Consider the following 22,557-nt stretch of genomic DNA (forward strand, 5'->3'; position numbering starts at 1 on the left):
CCTTTGTTACCATAATGTCAGTCACCCTCTTGTTGTCTGATATATTTAAACCTTGACCATATTTTCTCCTTGTAGGTGTCTACTGTTGTCTCCCGTCTGTGTCTGCGCCTAGTGTTCCTATCCTGCTTGTCCAGTTTCCCCCCGGTCTTCTGTGGAGGCTCACGGTCAGATTTAAAGGAAATGAGGGGAGTCGCGTCCTTTGGCCATGAAACAAGTGCTCACTCCCACAATGATAAAAACATACCTTTCTACCTCTGCCCCGCATCGAAAATACCAAACGAAAGAAAACTCTAGCCATGCGCACGTTGTGCCTTAACTTTAAAAAAAAAGTGAAAGGAGCTATGTTTAATACCCTGTGAGTATCACTTACTTGTGACTCCTGGTTAACAAGCTAGGCAGTCATTTGTTACATTTACAGCACACTATAATAGATGATTGGCAGTTGCAGTTGGCCTATATGTGTGAAAAACACACTGCTGCAAACTTGAATTCAACGTTACACCCTGCTCCAGAGGACTGGGGATAAAATATCACGGACATTGTTATCCTCGCAACACGCTTGCTGTGAACAGCTGGAAAATCTAATACGCAAGTTGTTCAGCCCACTCAACCTTGATTCTCATCATGCACTAATGTTGCATGTCTTGTGGGCACATTTCTTGTTTTTCTATTTTATTTTCAAAAGCCAAGCCAAAAGAAAAAAAAACATTTTCAAAGACTTGGACTACAGTTTACTTTTTTTTTTTTTTTACTGTTGTAATTTGTACTTGATGGCTAACTTCAGCCTCTCTTTTGATTTCTTTTGAAAACATCATCAAAGCTTTGGACTACAGTTTACATGTATTTTTTGCTACTTTTGTAACTTGTTCTTTTGATTTCTAATTTCTACTTTTCCAATATGTAAAAATTTGTAGAAGTTCATCACGTAATAATGACCCAAAATGTAATAAGTTTGCCTTTTTTCATGTTAAAGACCCAAATTGACCAATAACATAAGTCCTGTAACGGAATAACTTTTGGCCAATACCGTGATAATTTATTACATCATTGACAAGAGGACGGCACGATGGCGCACGTTAGCCTCAAAGTTCGGATGTGCAGAATTCCATTCTGGCTCCGGCCTTCCTGTGTGGCGTTTCATGCCCTCCCCGTACCCACTTGTTTTTTTTCGGGGTACTCCGGTTTCCTCCCACATTCCAAAGACATACAAGCTAAGCCGATTCACCACTCCGAAATTGTCCCAAAGTGTGATTGTGAGCATGAATGATTGTTTGTCTATGTGGACCCTGCGATTGGGTGGGGACCAGTTTAGGGTGAAACCTGCCTATCGCCCAAAGACTGATCAGATAGGCTCCAACGCACCCGCGCTCGTCATAAGGACAAGCGGTACACGAGATAGACGAATGAATTATTGACTGCTTTCTGGTCTGGTCCTTTCAGGAGGAAGACACAATGCACTAATGGAAGGATGGCGCTTCTAAACTTGAGTCGGCAAAATTGCGAGTCAGTCAGAAGAATACTTCAAAGACATCCTCAAAATCAACCGATATGCCTTCCCACAAGGAAACAGAGTCTGGAAGCTCTGATGCGGGCTCTTCTAAGAGGTTGATGTCACTAATAAGCTCCTCCTTGAATTCAAACTGGATGAATCCAAACAGACCATACAGTCAGTGCATCTATGGCATCCAATTAACACCGTTTTTAAAACTTAGTACACAAGGTCACAAGTTCTCATATCAGCCTGAAGGCAGTGGACCACTTAACTGACTTTATGTGACAGTGGGTTTTGCATCTTTGAGCCGATTTTCATGAGAGGAGGCTAAAAACATGACAATTTATTGTGCAGAAAAGAACAATCATTAATATTCAAGCCAGAACTGAACAGCATCCTTCAAACTCTGCAACACTTCAAACAGGACTTTGAGAATACAAATATGCAATATAAGCTGTAAAATTTTACTACAATTGCAACTGGCAGTTAATTCTACTGAAACATTAGTCACTTGGTATGCTTCTGTTGCCAATGGAGTCAGGCTTAATAAAACATGGGAATGACCTTTGGGGGCAAGAATGGAGACTATTGATTGGAATGTACACTCCAACATAAGAGACTACATTGCTGACAAGACCTGTCAGACACTGGAGGGTGACCTCCACGTAATTGCTACACAGGTGGGCTTGGGTCAACAATGTATTTTTAGACAATGTGTGCACAATGTTTTTTTTTTTTTCAACCTGCAATCCAGTGTCATGAGGTACTCCTCGAAGCATCATGGACTCAAGTTTAAAATTAAATAAACAAGAGCTCAAACAAACATTCCCAGAGGACAAATCCATGGCTGTTGTTAGAAACGCAAGGATCACTTATAGGCCTTGACTAATTAAAAAGGGCTTTCTTCTATTTTACCTAGGGGGAGGGGGGTGCTACTGAGGAAAACAAGACAAACAGATGATGAGGAAATAAAATAGCCTCCACTCCCCGTATTGTCAATACTCCTCGGGGTTTCGCTGTTTGGCCTGTGAGAGGCACTGGAGCAAAGGATGATGGAGAGATGAAAACCCGAAGAGTGGGCCTCTGGGAGGATGCAGTGACAGAACGGCTTCATCATGCAGAAAATTAATTATTGAAAACACGAGCAAATCATATTGTTGTGGATGTAAGTGAAGAACAGAGAAGATAATGATTTAGCTTGGATATCAGTGGAAAATTTACACAGGGGAGAAGAGGGGAAAAAATCTGGGTGAAAATGACTGATTCACAATATTCATCACCTCTACACTACCAATAGAAAACGCAAAAACATAATATTGTGAAAATGTCTGTATGCAGGGCAGCTGGAATTTCTTACTGGCAGCAAAGTATTTTGTTAAATGAGCACTAAATTCAAGTCTTTGAAGGCAGCTTCAAAGTGGAATAGCATGATAGATTAATTTCAGGTTGAAGTTGTTTATTGTCATGGTTCATGCAAACATAACAAAACATCTTTGACTCAATTTGGGTGTACAAGCAATAAATATTACATTCATTGATTGGCTTGCTTGGAGGGAAGGCAAACAAGGAGGAAAAGTCTCAGAAATCAGCATGACTGTCAATCATGTGGGACTACTAAGTACATCTTGGTGTTCGGTTTCAGTGGTTTTCTCTTTTTTTAAATCTAGGATTATTATTATGATTACTATAAATCGTATTGCCTTTTTTGTTAAGGAACTGCAGGCAGACCTTCATGGACATACAGTATTATTTAAATTCTGTAAAGTGGACACTTGGAGACCGCCTAAAAATGTTTCCCCTTTTTTGTATCCATGTGTATGCACATGTAAAAAAGAAGATAAGGGAGGTTCATTTTGGCTTTCTCTTAGAAGTATCTACCAAGTTCTTACTGTTCACAAATAACAGTTGTTTGGTTTGTTAAAAAAATGAACAGTTGTAGATAATTTGATCAAATAAAACTGTGATGCACACAATATAATAATATCATAACCATCCACAAGACCTTCTTTGCTGTACTACACATTTAAATAAAGACGATTTGGCAAATTTTATTTAAACTCAGTTAAAAAAATCCATTATTTATTTATCAGTGGGTGACCTATTGTAGACATGTTCTACGTACTGAAAGCATTATAATAATTTCTGACATTTGCAAACCAACATCTTTACATTTGTGCTGATCAGTGGCTGTGAATATGCAGAAGAAAAAACAGTCACAGGCAGAACAATGTTGCAGACACTCATAGTTGACGATTTATCTTTTCTATAAGCTCTTGATACTAAGATTACGCAATGTTGACATGCATCTTATCTCAGCGAATTAGACCAAAACATGTAATTGCTTTGTTCTAATTACCCTTTTAGCAGAATACAATGTGTACAATTAAGATATAATTTCAATTTGCATTTTGATTTGTTTCGTGTTCAATTTCCCATTTGCCAACTCAGTTGTAAGCAAAGCAGCCGTCTGGAGCCTTGTAGTAAAGTTAGTGTAGCATAGAAAGAGGTCTCATTAATGGATATCTGTTACAAAACTTTACACAATAGAAAAATCTGTTAACCATTGAGTAGCATAAAGTTAATAAACATCCCTTATTATAGATTTTGTCACTATTTGGATTCTCTTCTCATTTGTGTTTCCATACCACTTAAACATGATTTAAAAACCTATCCCTTCAGTAGCAGCAGCATACATGTGCATGCAATCATATGTAATGTTAAGTGCCAACTAGGTTACAATCAAAAGAAGCATACTTCATAAGTATCCTACAATATATGTACTGTCTGTATGCAGAAGTTGAGCCACATCCAAAATGCAGTCATTTGGTTGGATCGCCATTCATTTAATCTATTAAAGAAATTTAGATCAATGTTCATCCCTCATCGGGGAAAGCGACACTACAAATGACGGCGGCTTACTCTGTTTAAGTTGTCTCGTCAAGCTCTGCAAAATTGCAAACATCAGAACTGACAGGTGGTCCACTGGGAAGATTTATATTATCGCATTTACCCCTTAATTTTAGATGAGACATTTAATGTTTTTCGACTCTAATGACGTTAGTGCTAAAGCTAACCCTAGAAATAGCTCCATGTTCCTCAAGGGGATGTCTTTGATAATTCTGCGCGCATTAGACATGCTTCTATCTGCAGGAGACGACAAACTGCGCGCTTGGTTATCTCTCCGTTCCATACTGAAATGTCTGAATTCTACCTGAGACAGATCAGAAAGCAATTGCACCAAACATGGCTGGATTACACCCACAGTTTTATGGGAACGGAACAGTTGAAGCACATTGTAAAGGATGTCTTACATACGGCTGCACCTTTCAATCAAAGCTTTATCACTAATTAATTAAGACCGTGCTGTTTATTGCCAATAACACATAGATCATACAATGGTGTGTTTGAATACTTGACTGTTGTGTGGACAACTCATCTGATGGTATGCCACATATAGTAAATTCATTACCTTCGAGCTAAAGCTGCCGCGTGACAAAACGTATGGTGAGGAGAAAACACACCTGGACCTGATGAAAGCAATCTCTCAAACTCACCATCCTGTAACATCTTCTTGCCGGAACCAACGTGGGTTTTGGTCCCCGAGTGTCCATATCTTCCAGGCTTAGTATCACGCTCTAAAACCACAGTACAAAAATAAAAGTCAATATTTCTGAAACAAAGAGTATCTAGTCTAGAATGTATCACACTAGTAATGCAGTCTGTCTTAACTTTTTAATTAAGAACATTCCACTGAGAATGACCGAACGTTGTTGCAGTGATACCCAGAACCAATGTGCAGTAGTCCAGTGTACTGTGTGCACGGCTTACAAGATCAGATGGAGTCAAGTACTTATTACCAGTGGTGAGTCATTTGCACCTTAACTGCTGATTTATTCTCACTTTGTATTTCTTACCTAAGTATGTTGCACGTGTGTGGAAATAAATACACAACCAGGGCTGCCACAAATGATTAGCCGCCAAATAGGATAACATGTAAATCGCAGCACAACATACCAGAGAGCAGCCATACTGATCTAACCATCATTAGGTTACAGTTTGACTTTATTAAGATATGCGCACATCAAAAATAAGGGCAAGATACTAGTGCTTTGAACTTTGATTAAACTTTGCATCTGATATCAGCATTCCTGACATGTTTTATACATGGTTGTGCAACCTAAATTTTAAGGCAAAAAAAACCCCATCCACAGCCAAATTTGACTTCTTTTTAAAAGCGCTCTATACATTAAATGTGTTATTATTATCATTGTTTTTATTATTGTATGTGTATCATCATAAAGATATCAAGTATACAGTTTTTGGTTATTGACCTAAACAAAAACAATTTGTAATTCCGACACAAAGCATCCAGATGGTATCACAATGGTTACAAATATTTCTAAATGTCTGCTGTAACAAGGTCAATTAAACAGCATCTGGGCCAGAAGGTTTTTTTCTAAGAGCAACAGAACGTAATTGCTGCTGGCACAACAATGTCCCAAAAAACAGAAACCTTTTATTTTCTGATGCTTTTTCAGTAAAAGACCCAAATTACAAATTGAGTTTATCAATATAATCCAAATATAAAAAGCTTAAGGCAAGCCAAGGAAGCTCAAGGCAAGAATGAGTGTAGGATTCTCTCAAACACAAAAGAAATTGATTTTTTTTCCCCCCAAAAAAGCAAACAAGACAGTTAGTTGGTAATTAAATCTACTAAATTAACAAATGTCCAAAAAACAAACAAAACAGACAAAAACAGATCCAACAATGAATCAACACAGACTGAAAGAAACCAACAAGCGAAATAACCACACTGAGGAACACATGGACAAAACACAAGTGGCTGAGAGAGCTGATTGGTAGACATAAGGTTGACAAGAAAAAGTGTAAAAAAAAGAAAAAGAAAAAGCTAACAAGAAAGACAGGACACAAACCAAATGAAAACAAGACATATGTAACAGGAAACATAACTACATCAAATCCAGACAAGAAAACCCAGATCATGACACAAAGAGGCTGACTGAAAGCAGAAGTACAATGAGTTTATTTGTTGTGACGTGGGAAATGTATGCTTCATATGTTTTGCATTTAATCAATGTCTTTGTGTTCGATTGGATGAAACCACCTTTTCAGTGTCGGTGTGAAAATGAGATTGAAATCTTTTCTGACTCTCAGGGTTAGATTTGCCAATCCCTTAGTCAGTTGGAATAGATTCCAGTTTCCCATGCTGGGATAGCATTATGAGAGAAATGATGGATGGATGGATGGATGGATGGATGGATGGATGGATGGATGGATGGATGGATGGATGGATGGATGGATGCCCAATAATAGTTTATGACAAGTTTAACAAGATTATGTATGGATGGATGGATGGATGGACGGACGGATGGGTGGTTGGGTGACAGATGCGTGGATGACTAAAAGCAAACTATTTTGTCATATTTTGTGTCAGCAAGCCAATTATTCAGTATCATTTTCATTCTTCTCTCTTTTGCCAGGCCTTGTATTATTTTATCTCTTGAGGTCTTGTCATTATCGGAAAGCTGTCTGGTCTTTTCTGTTGGCTTTGCTGTATATTTTTCCAATGTTAACTTCTTAATCATTGCCACTGTCACTAACAACATGCTGTTAATCATCCTGCTGGGATGCTGCAAAGACGGCAAGCATTGACGGTCATCATTAAGATGATCACTTGAGTCTAGTGGCTGTTGTGAACAATCGGGACTGTGTGGCAAAACACACACACGCACACACACACATTCTCAGACTGAGTTTCTTTCATTTCTGCATTTCAGAAAACTATCATTTCCAAGAATGATTCGGTTTCTCTGTGTGTAATTGATAGTTTTGGGTACATACAACCCAACTCCACACTTGCACATTTACCCTCCTGAAAGAGCAAGATAAGAGGGTATTGAGTCGTTTTTATGATGTGGCCAACAAGCCATTAAAATCAGAGTAGTAAACAGTGCCTGTAGAGCAAACTATGCACATGACATAAAACACATTCTTATTCCAGCTCACACTCTGTTCTTTAACAACGGCACGGAATGCTCATTGTCTGTTATCCTATGTCTTTTCTTATCAGTATCTCGCTAATTCTTTTTGCCCCGTCTGCTGTAGATCAAAGATGGTTATGCCAGAATGTATTGTATGATGAAGCAGACAGAGAGTTTGAGCAGGTCGACGGCAGGCAGAAGACCTGATTAGAAATGGAAGCCGACAGATAGTATATATTCAGAGAGACAGTAGGTTAATGAATCAGAGAAATAGCTGATGAAATCTAAACCAAGAATGGTGGGAAAGGAAAATGTCATGTTCAATCAAGCTGACTGGCAAATTAGGAGCTGCAATGCTTTGTTTTTTTTTTTTCAGTCATTTGTGCCAAACTGGAGTGGCAACACAAAGGACTTACTTATTAGGTGCCAAAATGTTAACAGGGGTATGACTCATTCACAAGTGAATGACGTGGTTAACACCTGAAAACTGACCTTGGATGAACTTTATTGTGTATTTAAACTAGCCCCTCACTTGTTTGTCTCCATTGTGTCCTCAAGAAGTCTCTCAGTGCCAGTTTGACTCTCCTTTGCCTTTCTGGACTGGCTGTGATAATGGCTCACTGCTATTTGCAATCCTCCCTTTGACTCCCACCCCCAGATAATGCATTGCAATCACAAACTCGCAAATCTGTTGGCCAAGCTGATATAAAAGAACCCAGAATGCAGCAGCCTAGAATACTGATTTTGGTATTTGTCTTGTTCACAGTACAATGCTTATCTCCTGCCAAGGACTCTTCCAGACCTCTTGTCCATGCATCCGGCTTGAAGGCCTTTTTAGGGCAACTCTCTAAAGATTGCAGATGGGATGGAGCAGAAAATAAACGAGAGAGTGGCAATAAAGAAGAATGTAGTTACTCAAGACAAAAAGCCAAATACTACATCAGAAACAAGAAGAACAAGCCACGGCTAGTCATTTTTCACAAAGAAGGGATAACATGTGTGATCTTCTTGCTATCATGGCAACACCCAGCAGATTTCCATTTTGGCGAGTGAGCGATGAAGATGGTATGCATTCTGCCGCATTTGAATGGCAAATGGAATCGTGGAACAGAGTGCTGCAGTTGGTCACAGGTGATACGAGCAAAGGCTGCAAGAACTGCGTTCCTGGGAGCATACGGGCACCTACAGAACAAGATGTCTACTGAATAGCATTAGTATGTCTTTTTGTTTTCATGCAGCACAAAATATAGGATGACCCATCGCCATCGTAGCTGTCAAAATGTTAATAACAAAAAAAAACTGTCTACAATGGCCTCCAGCATTATTGCCATTCTAAGTCACGATGATTCATAACATTCTTTGCTAATGATGAGTATGAATTCCTTTTTAAAGAGAAATTAAAGATTAATATAAGTGGTTGGGATAATATACTTGACACGTTGATGATGTTTGAAGAATATCAGCTATGTCAAGCAAAAGACAAGCTGGTATTGACCAACATTTCCTCTCATAGTGAGATTCTACGCAAACCAGGATAAGTGGCATATACCACAGATGGATGGTATTCATCTTTTTGAGAAAGCTCTTTTGTTGTGATTACATGTACTGGTTCTAAATGCAATTAGAAAAGAAGTTAAGCACAATTAAGAACATTTTATTTGCCTACAGTGGATGTGACTGCTTACAATTAAGTCCCACCAACAGGTCAACTGATTTCATTCATTAGATTTTAACAAGAGATGCATTAATCACCAAGTGATTCATCAAGGGACTGGATTTTCCTCCATCAACCTTGCAGCTACTGATTAGTCTCCAAGGGCGACAAGTGATTCATTAGTCAATCTCAGATCAGCAGGCGCCGAATGATACTAGTATCCTTTAAGGTTTATTGATCTGTGGTCATGCTTGACATTTTAATTTGAATGATACAATTTAACCACATGCCTACACACATACTCAAATGGAACAGAGTGCAGAAGGATGAACTGAATCTAGAACACTGAGAGTGGATGTCGATGCATTTCTAAAGATAACATCGCTGTAATCCAGGGCACAGAAAAATGACTTCACTATTCAGTTCTCTATGAGATAAAAAAAAAAAGCTTAGTTCCTTTATACTTTAGATAACCAATTTTCTGAATTAACCTCGCAGCACTCGTAGCCATGTGAGATTTGGGCTTTAGTTATTGATCCAGCCAGAAGCAGGGGTTATTCTAAGATGCTATGAATTTGTACATACAGTATTTATTTATTTGAAAACATTTTATTTGAAATCAAAACGTTGAGGTTCTTCAAAACATTTCAGGGTGGATTAAGAGAGCAGTGAAAAGTGTTGGACAGTACAGAATGGTATGATAGGCCTATACAACTTGTGATAAAAAATATTGCAAATCATCGCTGTCTGGCAGAATTCTCGTACTGCCAAATGACAACTTTTCAGGAAATTAAAAAAAGCCATTCCCATGACATGGCTCAATTCATGTTATACCGTATATTGCCGTCATATAATACTGAACTCTTAAATCAACACACCTCACAAAAATCTTATTAAATCGGTAATTTAATATGCAAAAACAATTCACAGTATTGTATGTTGGCATTGGGTCACCACCATGCAAAAGGCCTTTTAAAATGTCGCAAAAGCAAACACCCGCCCCACTTTATTATCACAAACTTAAACCAATGGTCTGCTAAGGATGGAGCATTTTTCACCTAAAAACTCGATGTATTTTTTGATTAGGAAAATATTACTTTGCATTTTTAATTGTCTACATTTATTATACGTCACATTAAAGGTTGAAAAGGTTTGGAATGATTCATGGTAGCCTCATTTTTATAAAATTCTGGCATTTGAACAGGGACTTTGATATTCACAGCAGATTGTGAACATTTCAGCTGCTAGGAAACAAATACAAGCTGATGCTTTGATTTACTGCTGATTTAGACTATTCACCAACGATTTTGACAAGGTGCCTCTGTTGAGCATGAGGACGCCAACATTTTCCAAATTGTACATTTGATCACAAAGGCGTTTATGCTCTCAGCGGCTGTGGGTTGGCAGGGAAAATTGCCCCACACCAGCTGGGTGAAAATTAACTTCATGAGAAGCAATACTGGCCCAGAAATGCACCAATTGTTCCCAAATTGTCAGATTGATTTTCTTTATTCAGTTGCTGTCTAATAGTTCTCCTGTCCATTGCTCTCCAGAAGACTGTTTGCGTGAGACTAACTGCATGGTGAAATTGTCAGTGTGCCAGTAACAGAGCAGTTGGCTATACAGCAACGGAGCCATTAGCGCTGCAGGCGAATGGACAAAAAAATCAAATGAGACTGAGGAAAATTTCTTTTGGCACGTTGGTATAGAATTTTGCTTTATCCTCTCAGCAAAAAACTTATTTATATTCCTAATATGTAAAATAAAATTGCAGTTGTCACATGGACAATACATCACAAGCTACCAAGAAATGTTTGTCGTGCAAGACAGCATCTATATCTTTTATGTTTCACTGCATATATGCGCCTCTGGATTCTGAATGAGGCTCCTCAATTACAAAAGGCACTGAAAAATACTCAATGGTTAACAATTTTGGGACTGTTTTTTTAAGATGGTGTCATAGTGGCAGACGTCTTCAAGAGCTCTTCAAGCGCTCTGTTGTTTTTGTCAATTGTTTTTTGTTTTGTGTGTTTTTTTGTTTTCGAAATGATGGACCATTTGTGGACTTTTCCAGCGGTTTGACTGTGACATTCCATGAGCGAGTGACATCTGTGCTTGATGGTTGTGACTTCTCAGCAGCATGTGTGTGGCAGCACTGATTTTGATGGAGGGGATGTCTAAGCTATTTGACTGTTGCCACTTGACGGCCTCGGGATGTTTGTGTTTTTTGCACCATTGTTGGGCAGCATTTTTCACGGCCACGTTTTGTTCGGCGGATGTGTCAGCTCTGTTGGAAGGTCTGTAAACGCGGCTAAAGCATAGCTGGTTGAAGTTGAGGATAAAGACAGAGAAGCGGCACGTGCTATACGGACCGTAGATGTCTGCTCCGAACTATCTTGGGATGTGTTTAATTTCTTGCTCCCTGGTTACAAGAATAAAACTAGATTGATTTTTTTTCTTTTGTTTCTTTGAGAATCTTCTGTAATTGTAGATTTTACAAAGATTTAATATTATTCTTATTTGGTACCTTATTTTAAAAAGTCTGCATCTTTCCCTTATTGTGTTGAACGTACATACCAACTAAGTTTAATTATGCATCTTAAAGAGGGAGCAATCCAATCAGTCATGTCATGCGTGGTTTTGTCACAGAGAATGAGCAAGTGTCTGAAATAAGTGAGTCTTGTGAAGTTACTCAATGTCTAAGAGCATTACTCACTTCAGTATGATTGATATCACAGGCTTGACTGTGCTGCAAATGTAAGCCTGTAAGCGCCACATAACTGAATCAGCTTTTGCTGCTGGCACGCACACGCACACATGACGCACACTTTCTGTCCTGAGTTTCTTAATTGCATAATGGAAACGCCAGCAGAGTGGCATGGCAGTTGATGCTTAAATAAACTAGGCTTCAAACATCGACCAAATGTAATCTGTCAAATGGCTGATATTTGCTTTTACCGTTATGTACGCTTACCATTTTCAGCAAGTAACCGTGGTCTGAGTACCGATTTCACAGAAATCTATTATATTAGGGACAGTAGGATTTTCAAAAAATGTCTCAACTACAGTATATGTGAAATGGCTACAAATATATTTTATCATCCTTGATTATATATTCAATTTATATGAAAGACTCACCTTGGTCTAGAGACCTGGCAGGGGCCCAGCTTTTGAAGTAGTCATCCTGAATGAAAACACAACATGAGAATTTGTTAGAACACAGTTTTGAGCATGTCACTAGAATATTGCCCTCCAGCAAAGTGTTTTTTCTTCTTACTGAACGAATATTGGAGGATTAAAATCAATATCAAATCAAACGTTTTTTTTTTCCTTTTCATTTGTACATTTACACTTTTCAATATGCTGCCGTAGAAGCAGCCCAAAGTTGTTTCAGAACGCTTTGCCAACCCAAACACGTAGACATGATGGCATCTGCATCCAAAGCAGAAACTGAAGCAGAGGTGTGTGTCAAGTCTATGTCGGTGACACAAAGTGCATCAGACAGAGAAAACTTGCCTGATTTTGAAAGTAGCAACTCTATCTTTGTCTCCATTTACAGGGAATAGGACAAGGAAATTAAGTAAAGTGGAAATGACATAAAACCTTTGAGTCTTCCTACTTCAGTGGTAGCCTCATTTCTCTTTTCTTTGTTTTATACCTATCACTCACAATTACAACTTAATTGTTCATGCCTATCAAATACTAGGACAACAGAAGGCCTTCAACCTATCGATAAAAAAGTGAGAATTTAAAAAAAACAATACATTTAAGCTGTCCTTGTGACTTTTTATTAGTGTTTATTTATTCATAGCTACATAATAATAATAATAATAATAAAGTAGGAATCAGAGCAAAATATGACATATTATCAGTGTTCCAATGCTTGAAAAAAATCGGGATAAAAATGAGATATGACTGAATGCAAAACGTGTTTTTTTTTTTTCTGCACTGCCTCTGCTCCTGTAACACCTTTTCTGAAAGTAACCATGAAGTCAGTAAACTCATTTTGTGTTTTAGTACTGTTGCCCAGAATTACAGGATTATGCCTGGATTCATTTGTCATTTTTAATGCCGTTAAGGGTTTTATTTTAATATGATGCAACTTGCAGAGGTTCACACTGACCAGGGAAAGATTAAAGTCTGTGAAGATGCAATAAAATAATTGTTGAGATGTATCGGAGCACTTGGAAACTTCTTAATTGTAAAGTCCATAGATTTTATAGCCTGGCAGTCAAGCAATGTTTTTATAACTCTGAGAAAGTATTACCTTTCTGCTCCACAAATTTGACACCTTTTAGAATGAAATGAGCCAGGCTTCAACATCATTTCAAATGTTGTCTGACCTTGCTAATGCAGTTGATGAGTAAATCTCATCACGTCCCCAAAATGTTATGATCCAAACCGCTCAAGTCAGGCATAGTGAAATGTTAGCACCATTAAGAACTAACACTCACTATAGATTAGGCAAATATGTGTCTGACCGATAGCTGATGATCCTTCATAAAAAATGCTAAATGTTGATGAACATTATCCTTGGAGCAGAACAATTATACTCATGTTTGAAGCTGAAGCTGTTTTTCCCTCAAATTGGCTCTCCAACCCGACAGCAAGGCCTTATAGTAGGCTACAGTAAGACTATAGGCTCTGCTGTGTTTCAACATACTTATGAATTCAGATCTTCCAAAAATAATAGACCAACTTACCTCTGCTTCCTTTAAATGATAGCAGCAGAACAGATGGAAGAGAGAAAAGAAAAAGAAAGGTCAGTGATAATGGCAGAGGTAGTGATGTCTATCTGATATAGGACTTGTTCTGGGTATTGCATTCGACAAGAGATTCCTCTACCATGAATCAGAGGGTGATGGAATAATAAAAGAACTGAGACTTGGACACACTTGCACTCATAGCCTTATTTTATATGGCATGCAATTTGAACTGCAATCATAGAGGCTTCGAGAAGAGAGCAGCACAAAGACGAAGATACAGAAAACAAACATGGCGAGTAAGACAGGGTCACGATGCCTTCTTCTAGACTGATGGTTTTATCTATCTGGATGTGAGTCATTAGTTCATCATTCGCTAGAATGAAAACTGTCATCACGACAGACTTAGTAGATTTTTAGTCATGTTTTTCTTGGGACCCAGATCTCGACATATAAATATGATGCTCCAGTTCATACTCGTCGTCCTGCCAAAAATTTTTCAAATTTACAGAAGTATGTTGCCAATTTTGGTGATGGTGCTGTGATGATGACAAACATTAGCCTCATGGCTAGATAGTGCTTGGCATGATGGGAGTCAGCTGCCATTTAAGTAGAATCCCGAATTATAGACATACACTACCATTCAAAGGTTTGGGGTGACCCAGACAATTTAATGTTTTCCATGAAAACTAACATAATTGCAGAAGAGTTTTTAAGGGTTTTCAAGGGCTTTCTAATCATCCATTAGCCTTCTAACACAATGAGCAAACACAATGGATCATTCGAACACTGGAGGGATGGTTCCTGGAAATGGGCCTTTATACACCTATGTAGATGTTGCATTAAAAAACAGGCATTTGCAGCTAGAATAGTCATTTACTATTAACAATGTACAGAGTGCAATGCTGATTAGTTTAATGTTAACCTCATTAAAAAAATGATTTTTTTTTTCTTTTAAAAAAGGACATTTCTAAGTGACCCCAAACTTTTGAACAGTAGTGAATATGTTAAATACACCTAGCAAGGTCTATACAAATCCCTATTTTCTCTCTCTTTTTTACACTACCAGACACATATGTGAAACTACTATCTGATCACGTGAAATAGATTGTTTGGTTTTTAAGATATAAACTTGTGAGAACACTGCATCATAAAAAAAGGGAAAAAAAAGTGCTGTTTCCATGTTGTTTTCCTCTTTCACTACTGTGTCTGTCTCTACCACAATCATTGCAGGTTCTCTTAAAATATTCTGTCTCAAGGAGGGCCTTTCATTTTCCCATGACCGCTATTAATATTTCAATGTGCCCATCTAAAAAACATTAAATGGCCATCGCACTCGCCATTACACAATCTCAACGCAGGCAAAAACTTGAAAGTGAGAACAAGGGGAAAATAGTACCCTGTTATGAAAGTAGACTGATATAGATGTGTCTGGAATTTGAAAGCAAAGCTCCCAATAAAGGAGCTCATTTTGACAAATGTTCATTGAAAGTTTTTCATTTCATCTGTGGGATTATTTTGCTAATGATACAAATGCCCCTTTTGTGTTTCAATTAAAAGTCTATTTAAAATGCAATGCAGCATCTGTTGTCTGAAATTAGGACTCTGTTTTAAAAATCTAGATGGTGTATTTTATTCAGCAGTGCCTCTACTGTAATTATGACTAATTGACTGCATGGTTAAGTCCAAGCCCTCTTTCAACACAGTGTGCAATTCCATTAGATATTGAAATCACTTCAGATGCAAGAAAACTACCTGGTGAGAAACTATGTGAGCACCTCTTGTAATATGTTTTCTAAAGCCCAATTGACATAGTCTGTCTAAGCGTCTCAAACGTCTGTGCCAAAATTATACAATAGCAAATAAAGAAGTATTCAGTTACAATGACACGGGTTCATGGTGGCACTTAGGTATAAGGGAAGACAGTTCAATCAATAAACTGTAACTACCTCCGTCTATAAATGACACTTTTCTTCATGATTTGGCTGATCCTGTGACTTTTACTCAAGTGTGACTCGTATATATCAAAAATAGAACAAAATCCCTGGTCCCTAATAGTGTTAATGCTCTGTACATTACTGCTACTTTCTTTCCACCAGCGGTAATGCGCCAAAAGGCTCCGCCAACTGACAAAAGACAATAAAAGAAGAAACCTAAGAAGCATTTGAATAATGATGTGAATTTTCACGGCCAGATTGAAGCACTGCACGCTCGGATAGAGTATCTGCAAATGCAACCATATATAGGATCGTATACTTTTTGGTTTTTTCTTCTTCGAGGTGATGCATTTTTTGACTGGCGCAACATACTCTGGAGTGGCATAAACTGTAGTCCGAAAAATACGATAACTAACTACAAAATGCTGATAAAACAAATACAAATATTTACTATAACCAGACAAACCAGCTAGCTAGGCAGTCTCTCATGGGCTGAAGTTTACTAAGACCCTTCATTTATTGCCGTGCGTGACGAAGTCAGAGGGCAGCAGCACATTACCGACGGAGGCGTTGATACACTGCCGAGATAGGCTTCATTGACCGTCGTGCTTAACAGTCTATTTAATGCTCATAGACTTCTGAGCATATTACTTAAGGGAGGCTGCCTGCCTCCATTGGACACATGCGCAATCAAACCCAAACATACAGTACGTCACATATATTGAAATCCTCATTCAGGTGACAACACACATGATATTATAATTCACTCTTATAAGGGTCTGAAAATTATGTTTTGATGATTGGTATGTCACATCGATTCAAAACTCCATTGAAATTACCACATATTTGCACACATTCCGATAATGGAGTTCGTCAGTCATTACTTGCTTCTGGTTTGAATTTTTTTGAATGTCAGCTTCTCCTGTTTTGAGCTGCCACTTTGAGTTAGTGTGATTTTCTTACAAATTCCTATTAATATTTTTGACATTGTGAATATTTAGGAGTGGAACCGTTCATAAAATCCACGGTTTGGTTGGTATGGTCACAATTTTCATTTCAGGTTTGTATTTTAATCAAGACAATACGTGCAAAACAATATGCACAGTAAAACGGAGAATGAACAAACTGGACTTTTTTTTCCATGTGAGGCTTCAAAAAAAAAAGTTGGAGATGGTTGTTTGACATACGTTGTTTGTTAGGAAAATCATTAACAATTTATATAATCACGTTAAGGGGCGGCTCTGGTTAGTACGTCCGCCTCACAGTTAGGAGGGCGCGGGTTCGATTCCACCTCCGGCCCTCCCTGTGTGGAGTTTTCATGTTCTCCCCGTGCCCGCGTGGGTTTTCTCCAGGCACCATGGTTTCCTCCCACATCCCAAAAACATGCTTGGTAGGCCAATTGAGCACTCCAAATTGCCCCTAGGTGTGACTGCGAGTGCGAGTGGTTGTTTGTCTCTGTGTGCCCTGCGATCGGCTGGCAACTGGTTCAGGGTGTCCCTTCGCCTACTGCTCGATGACTGCTGAGATAGGCTCCAGCACGCCCGCGACCTCTGTGGGGTCAAGCGCAGAAAATGGATGGATAATTATGTTAAATGAGAAGAGCCAGCCAGTCCGACATTTGACACATAGTTGTGACGTTAAAAGTTGGCCAGATTTTCAATGGAAGAAAGGACACATGATGAGTTTCATGTGCTTTTTTATTAATTTAGTAGAGAAAGATATCTTAAATAAATGTTAAAACCACATAAGGGCACATCTGCAAGACTGAGCTTTTTATTTTTCTCTCTGAGGTATTTATGCTTTAGGCCCTTTTTAACTTTTTTACTCTAAATCTGTTTTAAATGTGCGGGGATTCAAAGTCTCACAGATGAGCTGATATGTTAGTCTTGTTGCCGTTATACGCACACGTTGCTCGCACACTGTCGCACTTTGGTTCACAACTCTCTACAGCCGTCATCATACCACAAAGTGATCTTATACAGCAAGCCAAATGAACAGGATAAAGACGCTGACACAACTTGTCGACTCTCGTTATACGTGCAAATGTGCTTTTCTTAAAAAGGAAAGCATACGCACACATTTCTCACCAACACCCATCTGCATTTGGAAAGTGCAAGGTGAGCGTCTCCTCGGTATGTCCCAAGGCATTAGCAGCACATCACAATTAATCCACACACCAGAGAGCAGTGCCAGTTAAAAGATGTTCTCAATCATTTAACATTTACAATAATATGAATTTAGAGGACTAATATTCATCCACCCATACTCTGTACCATTTATCCTCACACGGGTCACGGCCGTGTCGGAGCCTATCACAGCTGAATTTGGGAGAGAGATGAGGAAAATCTATGTACGGTAAGCACAGAGATAAAATACAAACTCTACACAGGGAAGGTTGAAACTTGGATTTAAACCCAAGACCTCCGAACAGAACATTCGTAGACGGTCCATCTTGATTTTTATGTCGATGCGAGCCTCATTTGGTCTTTTGGGGAAATTGGTCTGCCCTGTGTCATGTTCTGTGAAAATTTCTTCTGACACCTGACAATTTAGTGGCATAAAGTCATCTGAACATTAAGCCTTCTGGAATCACATCTAACTATTGGCGCAAGATAAATCGATCACATATATGTGTGGAATGTCATTGTATTCTATTCATAAATATGACAGCAGTGTGCATAAAAACCCTCTGAATCATTGTAGAAATTAAATCATTGAACCAATTATTATTGTTGTAATTTTAAATATATTTTACAAAGCAAACCCCCTGGCCGTGGCACAGCTATGAGTGTTTTATTTATTGTATTATTTTAAATCATCCTTTATTTAACCAGGTTGGATCACATTGAGATGAAGAACCTCTTTTTCAAGAGAGACCTGGTCAAGATAGGACCAGACCACATTGCTGAAGTCTCAAACATTCCACTACCTCCCAAAATCCCATCTCACATCATGTGCTCTACAGGGCCATCATTATATCATATGAAAGCTGTCCAGCCTCCCTCGAAAGACTCTGCGACGCATAGTGATTACAGCCAGCAAAATCATTGGCGGCCTCCCACACGGACATTTGCAACATCCTCAGAGCCATCACTTTCTCTGGTGATACCTACCACCCCTTACACCCTCACTTCAAACTCCTCTTCAGGAAGAAGGTACTGAGCCTCCAGGCCCATTTCACAACAAACAGCTCCATAAATCAGGCTGTCAAGATGCTGAACTCCGTCGAGTACCTCCCCACTCTTCCTCCTGCTGCTAGACTGCAACCCATCCACATTACATTTGTATACTCAGAATCTTCTTTTGCACAAAGTAAAAAAATAAATAAATCGTTGGTATAACTGATTTATCCCCTGCTGTTGGGCCAAGACTTTCCAGACTTCCCATACCATAACCCCAGTTTTAAACCCTACTTTGAAACTCTAACCCTATTTTGAAACCCTAACCCAAGTTTTAAACCCTACTTTGAAACTCTCACCCTACTATGAAACCCTACTTAGAAATCCTAACCCTAGTTTGAAACCCTTGTTTGAAACCCTAACCCTATTTTCAAACCCTAGTTTGAAACCCTAACCCTAGTTTGAAACTAGCATCAGTGGAAGTACAAAACGTTTGTGCAAGAGAAATTGTTTTTTTTAGCTCTGTGCAACGGTGAAAAGACAATAGAAATCTTTTAATTAAGAATCTGATTCTAAAAGTAAAATATAATGTAAAATCCCACAAAATTAGAACAATATAAGAAACTGCTATTTTTAAACATAGTAAGATACGTGGTGTGCTCTTCAAATCACGTCACGTGCAACAGCTCTTTACAAGTTGAATAAAAGCCTGTGTTAGACGTGACAGTACTGAAAGGGTATACTATAAAATCATGCCACACAATCATAATCTTTAATAAGGAGGGAAAATGGATGGATGGTTTAATGTGGAAACTCATGAATTTTAACATTCTTTGTAGATTACTTTGCACAGACATTTTATAGTGTGACTTTGAAGGCAGTACATAGAGTTGTCATTATTGCTGCTAGTCATGAGCATGTGGAGTATAAATAAAGATTTTAGCAGAGATTAGAATCTGAGACTTATCCTTCAGTGCATAAGTACTCTGTCAATATGGAAGCAACTGTTCCAAGTACAAAAACGTTTGCGAAGCAAGCATTCTCAAGGACATTTGAATATGGTTTGGTCTACTGTAAACTTTCATATTCCTACCCTATAATAATAAGTAACAAACCCATAATAGAAACAAAGTAAACATCCAGCAACGCATAACTCTCTTCTTATCAATGATTTCATTTGATAATGACATATTTTCACCCAGCGAAGCAACAAGGAATTTGATCACACTGACAATATTACAAACGTAGATCGATTCAGAACTCTAACAGAATTGGGATGACGTGTGCAAATAGAAAATGCTGATAGGGTGGGTCCAGAGGAGTCAGGTTTCAGGCTTGACACAAAGCATCACAACAGTCTCCGTTGTCATGGATCCTTGTCCGATTCTTGGAAGCCAGCTCATTTTGTAAGAGTGTGACAAATATAAAAGTGGCTCGTTGCCAGAGGCAAAAGGACTACCATGTTGCTGGCTGTTCCTGGCATTCTGAGGTCAATCTGTAATTGCCTCCAGCGTTATCAATTGGGAAAAAAACTGCATGTCAAGAGATTACCTGACAGACTAAAGACCTGTTGCCTGCTACCCTTGCTTATAGGGGGGAAAAATTGTGTTTTAGCCAGTGGACTGTGACAACTGTCCTTGATTTTCATATCTGCGAGGTGTGCTCTTTCAGCAAGTACTGTATGTAGCCCTTAAGACAGCAGATGATAAATGGATTGTGCTACTCCTGGTGCCACTGTTAACGGCCCCAGTTCCTGCAATGCTGCAATAACCTCCACTTTGTGTGAAAAATAAAGCTGTAGCGGTCTCTTCTCACTGCTTGTAAAATATAAATGAATAAAAATCAGGTTCCAGGTTCCTTTTCACTAACTCTTATGTTTCTGACAGGTGGCAAACCATTATCATGGATAAAGATGATGTAGATGCATGAAAAATAAATGTATTCTTAAAACCCACTGGTTTTGGTGGTAATATGGCAACAGTATATTTTATCAAACATCATACGTCCCGGATGTATGACTGCACATTGTTCTTTTTGTATTTGCCTTTTGGGTAATTTTTTTGGGTCTTTCAGGTTAATATCAAAGCCTCATCAATCTATTGGGACAATTATAGCATATCACCATCAATCAGTATTAACTTGCTACGTGAAGATTCTGTCGCTCTGCTCCTGTGTGCGTGCAGGAAATTTTTCACCACACACATTCAGCTGCAGCAGAGAACAGCACCGAGATGAGAGAAGCTGCATTTTCTTTAAATAAACCATGTTAAGCTGTGACTTTGTAAAACAATCCAACACTACACTTCAGTGCCTCATGATAAAAACTGAAACAAGCTGTTAGTATGCGTGAAGGAGAGGATTCTAGTTTTTTTTATATATATATATTTGTGAAATAAAGCAATATACATATGCAATTGTTAATTTCCATGTCCACCATTGTCTCCCTTATAGATCTGCAGCATACAGTTTACTAGTGCTGTCCACACATATTTTCCCAAATTAAATAAAATTTGCTCTATTGCAGAAGAGTCATATAGTGCTTAATCATGCATTGCTTCAAACATTTAAAAAAGTCAAATACTCTTTTTTTTTTTTTCAAAATGGCCTCCATTAAGTCGAATCTCACATTGCGCCCAAAGGACACAGACTCCATATATATATATATATATATATATATATATATATATATATATATATATATATATATATATATATATATATATATATATATATATATATATATATATATATATATATATATATATATATATATATATATATATATATATATATATATATATATATATATGTCTGAAACACATGTATATATGTGTATATATACATGTTATGTATATATATATATATAACATGTATATATATACACATATATACATGTGTTTCAGACAGATTGTGAAGTTGTCTTCAAATTTAAAAAAATTGCAGCATAATTGTTATGCACATATAGTATGACTCCTTTGTCTACTCTGAAGTGTTTAGGATCTTATCCAGCAGTGTCCCTCAGCTCCAGTGAGCATCCCCACTGTGATCGTGCCACCATGGCTACGGGCAAAGAGGTTAGCCAATCAAGCAGACTTTCCCAATTGGGAAACAAGGAAAGTGCGCAGGAGGATGAAGAGACAAATATGCTTTCTGCTCTGCAAGTGTGTTAGTCTCCTGTTTAATTCTCCTCTTTGCTCCACTAGTTTTTGCACATTTATCCTAGTTTAGTGTGTCTGCAGTGGTTTCTGGTCCAATCTAATGCATCTGTTCTTCAATTTCTTTTATACTTACTCGTCCTAATTTGCCTTTATTTTGATCTGACATTTTCTGCTAACCTTTTTCTTATAATCTTGTTTGTTTACTGACTGACGCAAGCCGGCTGTTCACAGCAGCTCTGCAGAAAGCCCACTGCATTTGTTTACTTGTTTATACACTTAAAGGTCACATTCGAGAAAAATATAAGGAATGCATGCAAAATTTTCAAATCAAGTCCACTGAACATTGTGTAAACAAGAATTAAAATTTCTGATGCTAGGAAAGGATGTTGTTATTGGATTCTGCAAGTTTTCTGGATGTGACCTTTTTCTGGAAAATCTAGCTATAATCACAATTTGACTATACTGTGACTTCCATTTCACTGGTCTGTCAGT

General features: G+C 38.1%; 1 protein-coding gene across 1 annotated transcript in view; it reads right to left on the reverse strand.

Moving 5' to 3' along the window:
• The window catches only part of spock1 (SPARC (osteonectin), cwcv and kazal like domains proteoglycan 1), a 62,703-nt gene that overhangs the window by 21,561 nt on the left and 18,585 nt on the right, over nt 1-22,557 (reverse strand). The window contains exons 3-4 of the mRNA XM_085905922.1: nt 12,287-12,332; nt 5,047-5,127 (exon numbers count right to left, since the gene is read on the reverse strand). Of these exons, the coding sequence (XP_085762048.1) occupies nt 5,047-5,127; nt 12,287-12,332 (127 nt within the window). The remainder of the gene's footprint in view (nt 1-5,046; nt 5,128-12,286; nt 12,333-22,557) is intronic.

The sequence above is a fragment of the Syngnathus leptorhynchus genome, chromosome 2 (assembly GCF_054491065.1).
Source record: "Syngnathus leptorhynchus isolate UIUO chromosome 2, UIUO_Slep, whole genome shotgun sequence".
Lineage (NCBI taxonomy): Eukaryota > Metazoa > Chordata > Actinopteri > Syngnathiformes > Syngnathidae > Syngnathus > Syngnathus leptorhynchus.